The sequence below is a fragment of the Arctopsyche grandis genome, chromosome 10 (genome assembly GCF_051622035.1).
Source record: "Arctopsyche grandis isolate Sample6627 chromosome 10, ASM5162203v2, whole genome shotgun sequence".
Classification (NCBI taxonomy): domain Eukaryota; kingdom Metazoa; phylum Arthropoda; class Insecta; order Trichoptera; family Hydropsychidae; genus Arctopsyche; species Arctopsyche grandis.
The window spans coordinates 2,143,177-2,158,062 of NC_135364.1; the positions used below are offsets into that span (position 1 = coordinate 2,143,177).

Below are 14,886 nucleotides of genomic sequence, written 5' to 3' on the forward strand. Positions count from 1 at the left end.
CAAAATAAATCTATTAATGAATGTATTGTTCCAAAACTAGTTCCATCGTCGTGATTGTTGTTAAAATGTAATGCTCATAATCGAAATGCAAACCACAATCTAAAATACTCAGCAGTTTGGGATTTACATCGGGAAATTCTGCTATGGTTATAAATTCAGATATTCCGGTATAAACCAGTCTTTATAAACATTGACACGGATTACACGACCCATGTTCAATGCTTTTTATTTCAATGCTACCTGGAATGGCTTAGCGGGTAGTATTCTTGTCTACTTTGTACATACTCAAAATACAACGCCTATCGGCGTTTTTCAGTCCCATGGACTTGTTGGCAAAACGCTGATCAGCGTTGTATTTAGCATTTAAAGGGTTAACATATGTTTAAGTCTAAAATTGGAACTGATATTGTTGTAGAATTGTCACATTTTTACTGCAATGATCTTATTTTGAGGAATTTTTATGAAAAATTACTAGAAGTCAGTCTAAAAATGAAAACTTGAACTCAATAAATATAAATTAATATTTCATTTTCACTACATCCTTTTTCAATGTATATGATTTCGCTTCAGATCCAGAAAAGAAATACAGAAATAAGCAGCAGAAATTGAGTGCGGATCGTAGAGCAAAGAAGCAACAAGGCAATACTTCGCATCATTCTCACACCCAGTACAGTTTCACCCCGGAAGACTTTAAATACGACAACAAACACTACAAATACATCAAGTACACCAAGTACAATAACGTAAGTCGAATTTGGCTTTGTAATAAAATATAAACAATTGCAGAGTTGTTTTAATACAAAATTTTGCATTGATATTTAGCAATTGATGCAAGAAAAAGCCCGAGAAAATTCCTTCAATGAAGTAGTCGATTCCAAGCCTAACCGAGTCTCATCAGCACATGGTGCGTATTTTCAAAACAATTTAAAAACATTTTCAATTTTATTACTTTCATATTCATTACTTTATTTTGAACAGATAATAATATTTGGGATGAGTCAAACAGCAGCGAAAATGTCATTAAAAGCAACGGATGCAGCGGGTCTGCTTTGGAAAGCATGGCCGATCGTCTGTTGGACTGGTTTGCCGTGCTAATGAACGATAATAACAAGAAACATACTCCACACTACCAGTCGAGTAAAGGTTAACAGATATATACACTTTTTATTGTAGTATATACAATATTGAATGTATACATATATTATAAATACCATTTATATATGTTTCAGGTTTCCCATCAGACTGCAAAGTGGAAGTGCGTTGGATGTTTGGACATTTGGACCGTGACACTGATTCCAAACTCTCCGTGAAAGATCTATATTCACTCGGTATAAAAATTTTGAACTTACATTCTATTATATCCATTATTAAAAAGAGCCAGATTCATATTCTTTTTTTTTTTTGATTTTTAAATGCTTTTTATTATTACTTAATTATGTTCACAATACATCTTATATCTATTTTAATAGCCACTGATCTACTGATCATTTTCTATTTTACAATTTTAATTTAACTTTGTTAGTAATCATAGTATTATATTATTCTAATGTTAATGTACAGCATAATAGGAAAAAAAGCTCAAAAACCTATTTACAATTCTTATAAATGCTCATAATACATCTAATACATAATATGAATTAAAGACTCTCTAAAGTCGATGATCTAAAGCAGATTGTGTTTAGGTAATCTGTGTTTATACCTGAAGGGTATAGACATTTTGTTGTAATCACCGAGACTCTTCACAAGTGTGTTAGTATGGTTATTAGTGATTCTGTCATAGAATCTACTGGTTAGTTTGTTAGTAATGTCTGTAACTAATGGCATGCAGTTTTTTCAAGTTAGTATATATGGGTGTGTTATAAATTATTTATTATGTATCTTTTGAAGCTTGGAAAGGTTAGAGGTTAAATGTTATTCCATACAGGTGAAGCATAGGTTTATAGCGGTAATATGAGCGCGCGATATTATTTTATTTTGAGTTGATAAAGAACTATGGCGATTCATATATGGAAGATATGAAATTAACTTGTTTATTGATTTTCATTTCAGAACACGACGAACAGGAGCATTGTATGAAACCATTCTTATCCGGCTGCGATACGAATCATGACACTCTGGTGACTCGTGGTGAATGGTGCCGCTGCTTCCAAAAAGCTGACAGACCTTGCACTGCCGTGACCCGGCGTGCCAATCGCAATCACTTCATCGGTATTTTTCTGATCGAGTCACTGTAAATGTGTGTCACTTTAATGCTAACGTTGTCTATGCTCCATTTTAGGTGCATACATTCCGCAATGTGACTCGTTGGGATTCTACAGGCCGCTGCAATGCCACGGAGCTGTAGGCGTCTGCTGGTGTACAGATAAGCATGGCAACGAGAGGCCAGGAACCAGAACTAAGGGCGAGCCTCGTTGTCCAGGTAAATTCTATAAGCATTGATTTTTCAATCAAGCTTTTTCAGTTGTTTGTCCAATTTTTAGTTGCATCAATAAGAAAACGTATAGTCTTTAACCATGAAGTGAGGCATCGATTTTCTTATTAACTATTGAGCCTCCCTCAAACAGATGTGTTACTCTAGATCTAGATCTGTCCCCGATCGTACCTTTCCTTATCTTGCTGGTAACTCTTTTTTGAACTGGGTTGATTGTACAGTTGATCTTGGAGTTGCTTTAAAGAGTGACCTAAGGTTCTCCAATCACATTGAATCTGTGTGTTGCTCTGCTTCAAGGATGCGGGGGTTCGTTTTTCGTAATTCCCGACATTTCCATAATCCCATTGTTTTGAGGCTGCTGTATGGAGTAAGCCTCTATAATCCGGAGTCATTCAGCCAAAACTCAATACAACAAACTTGCACTTATCCAAAGACGCTTTCTCCGACTTCTTTATATGTAGAAATATTTGATTTACCCATATTTATTTCCTTCAAGATTTGTCATGGGTATGGTTGGCTATACTTCTCTGGATATAGGAGGAATGTTGCCCTCATCAAGTTTTTGTTTGCTTTATTTAGAAGTTTTATCTCGTGTCAGTCTCAATTACCTGGACAAAAGGCATATCTCAATTCTCTAATTCCCTGTGGCTTCCGTTTCTTAAACTCATTGGATAGTGCCATTGACATTTGTCACATCTCTCGTCATTTGCTGCACCACTTCCTCGGTTACGGATTTTGCGACCAATTGGAATAGTTGAGTTAGTTTGATCAGTTAAGAATCATTTCATGTTTATTTATTTTCTTTTATTTATGTATTTTTACTTTTACTTTCTTCCATTCTTAATCTGTTTAGCACACTCGTCACTTTGTAGCAATCTGTTAGACGAGTGTGCATGATTAATTTATGTATAATAAAAATAAAACACCGCGCAAAAACATGAAAATTCTAAAAATGTACATAAGACAAAATCAATTACCAGAGCCAACAAACTGTAACAATTGTGCATTTTTTAAGCGCTCATATCCATAGAAGTAGAATGCATAGAGTGGTCATTGCTAACAAAAGTATCGTCTAAAAGCGAGCCATCGAAGAGAGAATCGGCGAAACAACTGAGAGAGACGGGAAGAGAGAAACAACTGAGCAAACAGCTGACAAACTCTGCAGCGCAGAGTTTTTGTATCAACATTTTTGGAGGCTGAGAGCGATTCTATGCATTCTACTTCTATGCTCATATCCCATAAACAAGAGAAAACTGACAAAAATCATTGTCATATTCGAATTCAGTGGGTCAAATTTAGTTAAGATTGATTATTATCCGCCCCAGTATGTGAAATACGTGATTTTTTGTTGCTCAGTGTAATTAGCCATTATTTTTTACACTGCGTTTTATTCGCTTCGGTTTCAAGTTATAAAATTAGCTAAAGGTTTATGCATTCAATTGCGATATTAACTGTGAATTTGCGTTTGTTTTCAGAATCGGACGACGCCGTCAGCTTACCGTCTGATGACGAAGACGGTGCTGGCGAAGGCAGCGCAGACCAACCTTTGGATTTTTAAATCAACACATTTAAGTTTTCATTGAAAACATAAATACTCAAGCTAAAATTCTTATTAAAAACAAAAAACTGAATACATTACGGGAATAAATGGGTGGGTAATTCGCTGGGGGAGAGGGTGGGGCGGGGTGGGAAGCTGTATGAATGGCGCACATAGCGCCATTCGTAAAACGATACTCGATTCGAACAGAGTATATATAAAATATATATGCATATGAAAAAAAAAAGAACCTCAATTTAATATATAGATTTACTATTTGTATTTTTACAATTTGTATTCACGAAAGTCAAAACTTAGGAACAAATCGCTTGTATTGCACCCTTTCGCAAAAACAACAAAAAAAAAATGACAAAATCCTCAGCTCTGTGCGAGAATGAGTGAGACGTTGTGATTAACTCCATCCTTTTCATGCCATTATAAACCATTTGTAAATCTTCTCACGAACTGTTCGATTCTTCAACGCCTGAACACTTATTTGCGTGCGTTAGACTACAATTCCGCAAAATACATACATAGATTCGCCGTACTCTGCCGGAAGGATCGCACAGTTCGTCGGATTCAACTCGTTAGCGATTAGATCAAATATGATTGAATTTTTGAAGGTTTTTACTGCATTTAATGTGTACGTATGTATGTATGTATATAACTAGCAGTATGTACGTGCATTCAGTGTCATAAACAAATTTAAAAGTATGTTTGTACGTACGACTAATTGCATTTTTCTTTTTTAGACTCGATGCGAACGGCCTACTGGGTTTTACTATAATAAACTAAATACAAAAGAAAAATAAAGTTAAAAAAAAATTAATTGCGTTATATGATAGAGTGGGTTGTGCGTTAAATGTGTAGTGGGCAATATACATAATTACGAAATTAAAAATTGTGAGTGGTATTAAAATAATTAGAGGTGAATGTGCTTAAAATGAGTTAGTTTATATTTATATATGATATATATATATATTACATTTACAAAGTAAGACATTTAATCTTATGAACGAGCATTCCATTAGGGATATGATTGTAATAACTATTAGTCGATCGTATCACATACATAAATTTAATCATTTTATTGTTTGCTTCATTTATTTTTTTCAAGTCAGATATGCCGGTTGATTTATAGAAATAAAATCACACATTGACTGACGCCGTTGCGATGATATGAAGCCCGTTCAAGACAAGTTGAGCCGTCTCCGTCTGAAGCCACTATATCCAAATAAACGATTCATTGCAAATGTCAAATTTTCATTAAAACGGAAGCATTTCAATTCACTAGATATATTGGCAGCTTTAAAAATTGCTCTTTTCTATATTCCACATCTCATTCTTTATGTATTGACAGGGCGGTCCGCTTCAAGCTGAATTATTTCAAAAACACTAATGATTCTCTACATACATATAATCAATCTATGAGTACCGTGAATTGATTTTAACCCTTTGCCCGCGGCAATAAATATAGCGAACAAGTGTACCCTGTACGCGGCATCTTTTTCGCAAATTTGGCAATCGAGTTTTCGACCTTAAATTCAGATTTTAATATTTACTCAAGTAACCAGATATGTTAATTAACACATAAAGTATTATTTTAAACAATAAAATACATAATATATCTCGTAGTTTTGGCTTAATTGTCAAATAATCAGTCTTCATACAATTGAGACGTATCGTCGCGATTGTTCAACAGACGTGACGTCACATAAACGAGGTTTCAGTACGGTTCCACAAAAAACTAATTTTGACTGGTATATATTCATTTTAAGCAAATTGAATAGATGGCATTCAACTCTCAGTAATATATTCAACCAATTTTGAACCTTAAAACAGTTGAAATAGGCGCATATAAGCCTCAAAATCCCGTGCAAAGTTCAGAAATTCTATGGAAGACGGCTGCGCTACAGACTTGTCGCCCAAAGCTTCCATAGAAGACAGCCGCGGGCAAACGGTTAAGAGGCCAAAAGACCCTTTTAACTGTGACGCAATTAAAAATCTAGCACCTAGTGGCGTGGGCGGTTCTATAACGTTCAAAAGTTTCCACATATGTTGTATGAATTGAGGAGTGCCTAACTATAACGTTTCAAGTGCCAGAAAATTAAGTTTTCAGGAGAGATTTAATGCATTAATTCATCCTTGCAACATTTATTCATAAACTATAATTCTTCTGCAAGGTATTATAATGCATAATCATTCAATGAGGAATCAATAAATCTTAAATGTTAGAAAAATTAAATAAAAATACTTACAACGTTATGGCTTGGTACCCCTCAATTCTAGTCATCACGCGATGGTCTCATTCTAAGCTGAATTGATTGAATTCTTCCCGGCCGTATCTGATATAATGAAAGCTCTTTACTGATGTATTATTTTAGTTATTAAAATTAGTTGTAATAATTTAATTAGTGCTATAGTCGAGTACTCAAGTCGGATTGAATTCATATGAGGCTATCTAACTATGTACGCGTTTCAGCATTTTTTCATCCAATCTATCGTATTCTATTGTAATCCGTGAATGTGCAATTATTATATATGTCCGTGTTATTTATAAAAATACTATGTATAGTAAAATTAAAAATTAAAAAAAAAAAACAGTTCTGAAAGTAATTGCCTCCGTCTCTTTAATCGCAACGTTGATTTTTGAAAAAAGGAATTTAAATTATTTTTATATACGACATTTGCTGATCAATATTTACTACATAGCTATTTTTTTAACGCAGCGTGCAGAAACCCCCTCGGAACATGCATACGTGTAAATGTGATTTCCAATGCTGATGCAGAGTCACTTTCAGAATGTAAGCAGAGGAAGATCAAATAAAAGTCTCAAATTAAATTACGCCTAAAATACGATACAATATACAGTTTTATCCGTTGTTTGTATGGTTACGCATTTACATATATCAATATATTATATTATATATATTCATGTAATATATTTTTAATCTCGTCAGTTGATATTACAAGTGCAAATGAATCTCGTGCACAAATAAAATATACTTAAGGCGTTTTCTTGTTGACTTTTAATTGTCTCGGACAGGATTTTCGATTTCCTGTTCGTTGTTTTTTTTTTTTTTTTTATGTTTTTTGATGGTTTTGCCACGTGATCGTGTAATATGTATTGATTGTTGGCATTTTTTTATGATTTTTATTGAAGCGTAGATTTAACTCTATTATTATTATTTGTGTAAGACTCTCTATTTTCCATGAAAACATGTCTGTTTTGTTGAGTATTTCAAGTCTTATTGCGTCCCACATTATATAAATGACACTTATTATGTTTAGCAAGTGTTTTTCATTGGTGTTTTCCCTGAATATTTTAAAGAAATATAGAACTGTTACCAAATAGTTTCCAAATTTGTGTTTTATTTATACCTCGTCGAACGTACGTGCCAATATTTAAATATACATTCTATGAAGATTTTAAAACCTTTATGTATACATGATCTAAATTAGAGTACTATGAAATGATAATTTGGAAACTGTAGGTTTGTATATCCATTTGTGCCAGGGCTGTGGAGTCAGATCAAAATTTACTGACTCCGACTCCAACTCCAACTTGAATTATTTTAGTAAAATCGACTTTTCTTACCAATGTATAAAATTATTAGTGATGAAAATAATAGCTATATTCAAAATATAATATATTAAAATTAAAATTGATATGTTACCCAATTTATTGGTAATGAAATAGGTATAAATAAAAATTAAGGTACATTCATTGTGTATGTGTATAAATTTCACACACAAACAAATCAATTTAATAAAAATAATGAAAATAAAACAAGTAAGGCTAATAAAACCCTTGTAAAAAAAGTATGAGACGAAAGAAACAATCGGTTTTGGCCACAACACATCACAATACGTAATATGTAATTTAAATTCATGTGTTTTACAAAGAAATTACTTAATTCGAATTTATTGTTGACGCATTCTGTGATAAAGAAAATAATAAAAATAAATCGAAGTCAGTTGATTTTTTACGACTCCGACTCCACTTGAAATGCTCTGACTCCATAGCCTTAATTTGTACATATTATAAATATGTGGATTTAAATTTTTTTAAATGAATTTGAAACATGTAGGAATATACCACAACCTCTACTATCCCAAATCGAAGCCGACGATCTCACCTATTTCTCGTTAAAACAAGTCGCACGATTGCATCATCACGTTCCTGTACGAGCATGCAAAGCCAAGCTTGGCCGAAATATATTCGTTCACACAAGGGAAAAGACTATCAACTCACTTCAGATAAACAACCTTGAGTCCCTAGGAATCCCTAAGAGCATGATCTCATCATACAGCTACACACCAACCAAGCCTTGAGGCACAGCTACACAAAGAATAGCCTTCAGCTCATAGAAACTTCCGAAAGCATGTAAACCAACCAGCCGGTAAGCCTCTGGAGTTCAGCCTGCTCACTCCTCCGAAGTCGAGCAACTATCTCCTTCGCCATAGGGCTGCAACTATTATTGCATATACATGCAATACTATTTGTATACAATAAAGAAACTTCTTACAGACATAGACGTGTTTCTATAGGCCGAGAAATTAGTGCCTGCCTAATAAAGTAATTGGTCATCCAATTATTTTCTATTATATGTCAATTTTATATTGAAAAGAAGAATATTTATTTGTAAATAATCACACCTGGAACTTGAAGATATAGTCCGATTAGTGTAACGAGTCATGTCTGTAAGATATGTATGTTTAACAAGTCAAATATACATATGTAGATCATAGAAGTTTGAACTTAATGGTATTATTAGATATAAATCAATGATACATTTGATATTTCTGATTAATTCGTATTATATGAGCCGTTATATTTGAAAGCCTACTTTTCTTCATTTCGAGAAATATTTCACAAAACATCGAATATAATGTTTTGCGTTTAACAATATTTAAAAACACGTTTATTTAGCTTTATTGAGATTCTGAACATATCGAATTAAAATAAGTGATAACAATTTGTGAATTAAGTCAAACAGAAAGTGTTTTTGGAACTAAAAATTGAACTTCCGCTACTTACAAATATAACGGTGAATCCGTTTCATATGAAAACAGGAAAGAAAGTGAGAACAAAAGAGAAAAAAAACCTAATTCATGATATCCTTTATTGAATCAATCTATCAATGACGCATATTGTGATTAAACAGTAACTGATTCTACATTTATTTATGTATGAGAAGACATTTCATTTATGATATGTACATTTACTATCAATAAAACTAGAAAAATGACGTTGGTACTGAAGTAGGGCTGCCATAATTGTCCAAAATAAACCCACCTTTATCGATATTCATAGCTTTATTATAAAAAATTGAGCAATCGTTTAACACAATGCGTCTGTACCAAATCTAAAAATAAAATAATACGGATCAATGAGCGATTCAATTTAATAAAACCAAATAGAACCTTATCTAAACATTTTATTTCATACATTCTTTTCTCGCCTCCAATCTTCCCTGACTTCGGTGACTTCATTATCATCATTCTCCTTTGCCCAATCATACTTTTCCGATGTTTTCGCTTTTTGGAGCAGCTCTTTTTCCCCTTTTATATAATCAAAGAATTCAATGCATGACATTTTATAATTTAAAACACATTTAATTATGCTTTTCACTGTGTCAATAAAGGAGGACATGCGACGAGAAATCTATCGTGTGTGATACTTATCGTTTTCAGGCGTCCTGATTTATCGGGATTGTCACCAGTTTTAAGTCTCGTGTCCCTGTGTCCCGAACAAACCTCTCAGGATGTACAAATGTCCCGGTTTACTACTTTTGAAATCCCCACAGAAGTCGATGAATCCAGAAGAACTATAAAGTCGAAGTCTGGACCAGACAGTCTGGTGAACACTGCAGCAATATTCAACAATGAACTATTTGTCTCTGTCTTATACTTTCTGGAGAACTATGTATGTGTAGAAGGGAGACAAAAAATGTGTATCAGGCATCAATCAATTTATATTGAATTGATAATTTTCTCACACTCGGAATGATTCATCACAGGCAGACGCGGAATAGACACCGTCAGAACAGAAAGACTAAAAGATTTCTGTGATTTTGTTAATATTGAATATAAAAATCTACTCTCACATTCAAAAACTAGGTGACTATCACTATTACCTGCAATAGAACGCATTCTAAAGCTGTTTGAAGCTTTAAAAGTTTTTTTTTAGCTGAAGAAAAAGCACCAAAAACCGTATTAGATTTTTTTCACTAATCCTCTCAGTGAAGTCTATCTTTGGTTTCTTCATTGTAATTGTAACTTTTTATTTACATTTATTAAAAATAGAAGGGAAAAAAATCAATTATAGATATTCTAAATATTTATCTAAATATATATATATATATATATATATATATAATATATATATATATATAGACTTGCTTGAAATTTGACAACCCTAGTGATACTTCAACACTTCAACGATCCATACATAACCTGTGAACGAACGGGGTATAGAAGGAGGAGTAAATGAAACGAGGTGTAGCAATTCAAATCAACAATGTATTAATCAATCTAATATATATAAGGGGAAGCGTGCAAAGTGAGAGGCATCGACTATTCTTCGACGGGCTTGAACTTGCCGCCGTAGAAGGGGATGTGAGAGGCGATGACCCGCCAGTCGCTGAAGTAGATGAAGCCGATGGCAGTCGTCGCTCCGAAGGTGGCCACCGTCTTGGACCAGCCCGCCATCAGCTGCAGCTGCCGAGGACCCATCTTGTTCATCAGACTCATCCTGGATATCTCCTCGCACTTTTCACTCTTCACTCTTCACTCTTCACTCTTCAATCCACTAGCAGCGACGGCTGTCACTTTGATTACGCAAACGGCTGCTCGCGATGTTGCCACCTCTGAAACTGACAATTCGTCGCGTGGCCGTAACGTGCACTTTCACGTCCATTTGCTACATTTATTTCTTCAAAATGCCCTCATTTTGGTCGTTATAATTTTTAATTTGTACGTATTGCACTATTATCTACAACAGAGATGTCAAATCGGATTTAATAAGCGTGCCGGAATAAGCCAAAACTTTATTTTTTATTAACCCTTTGCCTGCCGCAATAAATATAGCGGACGAGCATAATATTGTTACGTACGCCGCGGATTAAGCGAATAGAATCCCAGAGACTATGTGACCGTTCAGGGAATATCTGTTATCGGATTAACTAAGTGCTTGCACTTACCTTCCAGGATTATATCTGGACTCTAAGTGCATTTAGGCTAAACAATGACCGTTATTAGTCCTTTCTCAGAATCGGTACGGGGAGACCCAATGTCGTGGAAATACATATCCGAATACGTGACTATACAACAGGTAAACAGATTAGACGACCTGAGAGATCTACCCTTTATAAGGCGATATCATGTCATTCTGGACTGAGCACTGCCAGTGCGTGTATCTCCTTAATCATCAATAAATGCTGTGAAACGACTGTTGGCCTTTTACTTGGATCCTCCACCCACCCCTACGCAACAATATATATAAATATAGCGGCACCTTTTTCGCGAATTTGGCAATCGAGTTTTCGACCTTAAATACAGATTTAATATTTACTCAATTAACCAGATATATTACAAGTATTATTTTAAACAATAAAATACATAATATATCTCGTAGTTTTGGATTAATTGTCAAATAATCATTCTTCATAATTGTATGAAGACGTGACGTCACATAAACGAGTTCCACAAAAACTAATTTTTGACTGGTATATACATATTCATTTTAAGCAAATTGAATAGATGGCATTCAACTCTCAGTAATATATTCAACCAATTTCGAACCTTAAAACAGTTAAAAATAGGCGCATATAGGCCTCAAAATCCCTTGCAAAGTTAAAAAATTCTATGGAAGACAGCCGCGCTACAGACTTGTCGCCCAAAGCTTCCATAGAAAACGGCCGCGGGCAAACGGTTAATAGCGCTTCAAGCATAGATGTAGAATAATCTAGGGTAATTGGACTATTCGTCATATTGCGGTGGTCACAAAGACAATTTTTGCCATGAAAATCGCGAATACACAATATTTGACACTCAAGTTCTCGTTAGTATGATGGACTTTTCGGCTGCCAGACGTTCCATTATAGAGATTTTAGTGACTTTGTGACCAGTAATCACCGAACCTAATCTAGATAGGCCCTGACGCTCTAAGCCGGACTACCTGGCTTGGCATGCATACAAACAAAGTGTCTGGTAAGTATGCCTATCACTCAGTAGCTAGCCGGAGCGTTTTTTGCGTTCCTTCCTTTTTGTTTCACCACTTCCCCGCTAGTTAAATCCCGCGCACCCCTAAGTTAGTGGCGATAAAATCGCCAACGAAATGTGTATGTTATGGCATATCTAGGTTATTCTACAACTATGGCTTCAAGGCCATCCTCAAACGGGTATACCTCAATCAACGAAAGTGAAAAGGTCGAAAAAGCAAATATCGGAAGGGAAAGATCGGAAATCAAAAGATCTCAAGTCGAAAGATCAAAAAAAAAGGGTGCATGGCATATATATTATTTATCAGTGGCATGCGGTGAAATCATCTCTCTTTTTGTCATACCGCCTTGTTTAATGTGCGCTCGCAAGATATGCAAAGAAAAGCCTGTTCCTCTTGTTCCTGTTGTATCCTGCTCGCGCAAATTAAATGAGGATGAACGACGGGGGGGGGGGAGAGAGATTTTTACCGCACGCCACTGGTATATATACTAACCGTTTTTCATATGTATGCATGGTAAACGAATATTTTCGACTTTTTCACTATCGACTTTTTTACGGTCACCCTCCTCAAACCAATACGGATATATGCAGTGGTGTAGTCGAGCCAGGTCGAGGCAAGTCACAGTCATGGTACTTCTTTTTGAGCCAGGTCACCGCCCTGGCACTTTGACTGATATGAAAATTGTTTAATGACTAAAATTAAAAAATATTTTGGCTAATATTAATAACACTTGAGACGAGAAGAATAAGAGGTGACTTAATCGAAGTCTTAAATAATAAATAATCATCATAATATTATCTTATGTCCAAACTCATTACGTTCAATGAAAACACTCATCTTAGAGGTCACACTCACAGACTCCATAAAGAAAAATCGAATAAATTGATCAGAAATTCCTTCTTTTCGAACAAAGTGGTTAAAGTTTGAAATAATCTTCCCAAAAATGTAGTTAATTCTGAAAACCATAATATTTTTAAAAACAAGCTAGAAGTCTTTCTTAAACTTGAAGATTTTTGTGATTCTTCTTTTCCAATGTCTTTTCTACATTTTGTTTTCTTTTAGTTATTATGTTACTTACTAGTGTTGGACCCGTTGATTTCAACGGGTGGTTTCGAAAAGGAATTGAAACTCGAATAAAAATAAAGTTAAAGATATTGAATCGACTGGTTTCGGAAAGAAATTGATGCACGAATTACGAAGTGATTACGAATTACGAACTACGTTTTGTGCATCGCCGACCTCCTGACGCCTTTGCCCCCGATGCCTCCGTCGCTCCGGGGCCTTCGGCCCCAGCGCCGCCGACGCCTCCGGCGCCCCCGACGCCTTCGGCACCCCGGGGGCTTCGCCCCCAGCGCCGCCGACGCCTCCGGCGCCCCCAGCACCCCCGATGCCTTCGGCACCCCGGGGGCTTCGCCCCCAGCGCCGCCGACGCCTCCGGCGCCCCTAGCCCCCCCGATGCCTTCGGCACCCCGGGGGCTTCGCCCCCAGCGTCCCCGATGCCTTCGGCATCCCGTCGCCCCCAGCCCCCCCGATGCCTTCGGCACCCCGGGGGCTTCGCCCCCAGCGTCCCCGATGCCTTCGGCATCCCGTGGGCTTCGCCCCCAGCGCCGCCGACGCCTCCGGCGCCCCCAGCGCCCCGATGCCTTTGGCACCCCGGGGGCTTCGCCCCCAGCGCCGCCAGCGCCCCCGGCAATGAAAAAACTGAAAAAATGAAAAAAATGAAAAAAATGAAAAACTGAAAAAATGAAAAAAATGAAAAAACTGAAAAAATGAAAAAAATGAAAAAAATGAAAAAACTGAAAAAATGAAAAAAATGAAAAAACTGAAAAAATGAAAAAAATGAAAAAACTGAAAAAATGAAAAAAATGAAAAAAATGAAAAAACTGAAAAAATGAAAAAAATGAAAAAACTGAAAAAATGAAAAAAATGAAAAAAATGAAAAAACTGAAAAAATGAAAAAAATGAAAAAACTGAAAAAATGAAAAAAATGAAAAAAATGAAAACTGAAAAAATGAAAAAACTGAAAAAATGAAAAAAATGAAAAAACTGAAAAAATGAAAAAAATTAAAAAACTGAAAAATATGAAAAAAAAAAAAAATTTGTTCCCCATACTGGTTGATGGTTGATCGTCCGTCACATACAAATATACAAATATACAAATATACAAATATACAAATATACAAATATACAAATATACAAATATATTTAGCGACAGTCCGTTTTTATATATAGTATTATTATGAAGTTTTTAGAAGATATAAAAAACATCATAATTTCAACAAGAATATTTTTTCTAAATATAAAAATCCTTCTTTTCGAACAAAGTGGTTAAAGTTTGAAATAATCTTCCCAAAAATGTAGTTAATTCTGAAAACCATAATATTTTTAAAAACAAGCTAGAAGTCTTTCTTAAACTTGAAGATTTTTGTGATTCTTCTTTTCCAATGTCTTTTCTACATTTTGTTTTCTTTTAGTTATTATGTTACTTACTAGTGTTGGACCCGTTGATTTCAACGGGTGGTTTCGAAAAGGAATTGAAACTCGAATAAAAATAAAGTTAAAGATATTGAATCGACTGGTTTCGGAAAGAAATTGATGCACGAATTACGAAGTGATTACGAATTACGAACTACGTTTTGTGCATCGCCGACCTCCTGACGCCTTTGCCCCCGATGCCTCCGTCGCTCCGGG

General features: G+C 35.3%; 2 protein-coding genes across 2 annotated transcripts in view; one reads left to right on the forward strand and one right to left on the reverse strand.

Moving 5' to 3' along the window:
• The window catches only part of Cow (Proteoglycan Cow), a 73,599-nt gene extending 68,838 nt beyond the window's left edge, over positions 1–4,761 (forward strand). The window contains exons 6-12 of the mRNA XM_077439539.1: positions 571–743; positions 823–904; positions 979–1,143; positions 1,230–1,328; positions 2,050–2,208; positions 2,279–2,419; positions 3,907–4,761. Of these exons, the coding sequence (XP_077295665.1) occupies positions 571–743; positions 823–904; positions 979–1,143; positions 1,230–1,328; positions 2,050–2,208; positions 2,279–2,419; positions 3,907–3,989 (902 nt within the window). The 3' untranslated portion in view covers positions 3,990–4,761. The remainder of the gene's footprint in view (positions 1–570; positions 744–822; positions 905–978; positions 1,144–1,229; positions 1,329–2,049; positions 2,209–2,278; positions 2,420–3,906) is intronic.
• A 5,719-nt stretch (positions 4,762–10,480) lies between these two features.
• On the reverse strand, positions 10,481–10,842 carry LOC143918076 (cytochrome b-c1 complex subunit 10-like). The gene has a single exon (XM_077439768.1). The coding sequence runs from the start codon at positions 10,722–10,724 to the stop codon at positions 10,548–10,550; it is 177 nt and encodes a 58-aa protein (XP_077295894.1). The 5' UTR covers positions 10,725–10,842; the 3' UTR covers positions 10,481–10,547.
• Positions 10,843–14,886: the final 4,044 nt, after the last annotated feature.

What these genes read in the sequence shown, in the direction of transcription:
- LOC143918076 (XM_077439768.1), bottom strand. Translation starts at nt 10,724, where the DNA reads ATGAGTCTGATGAACAAGATGGGTCCTCGGCAGCTGCAGCTGATGGCG.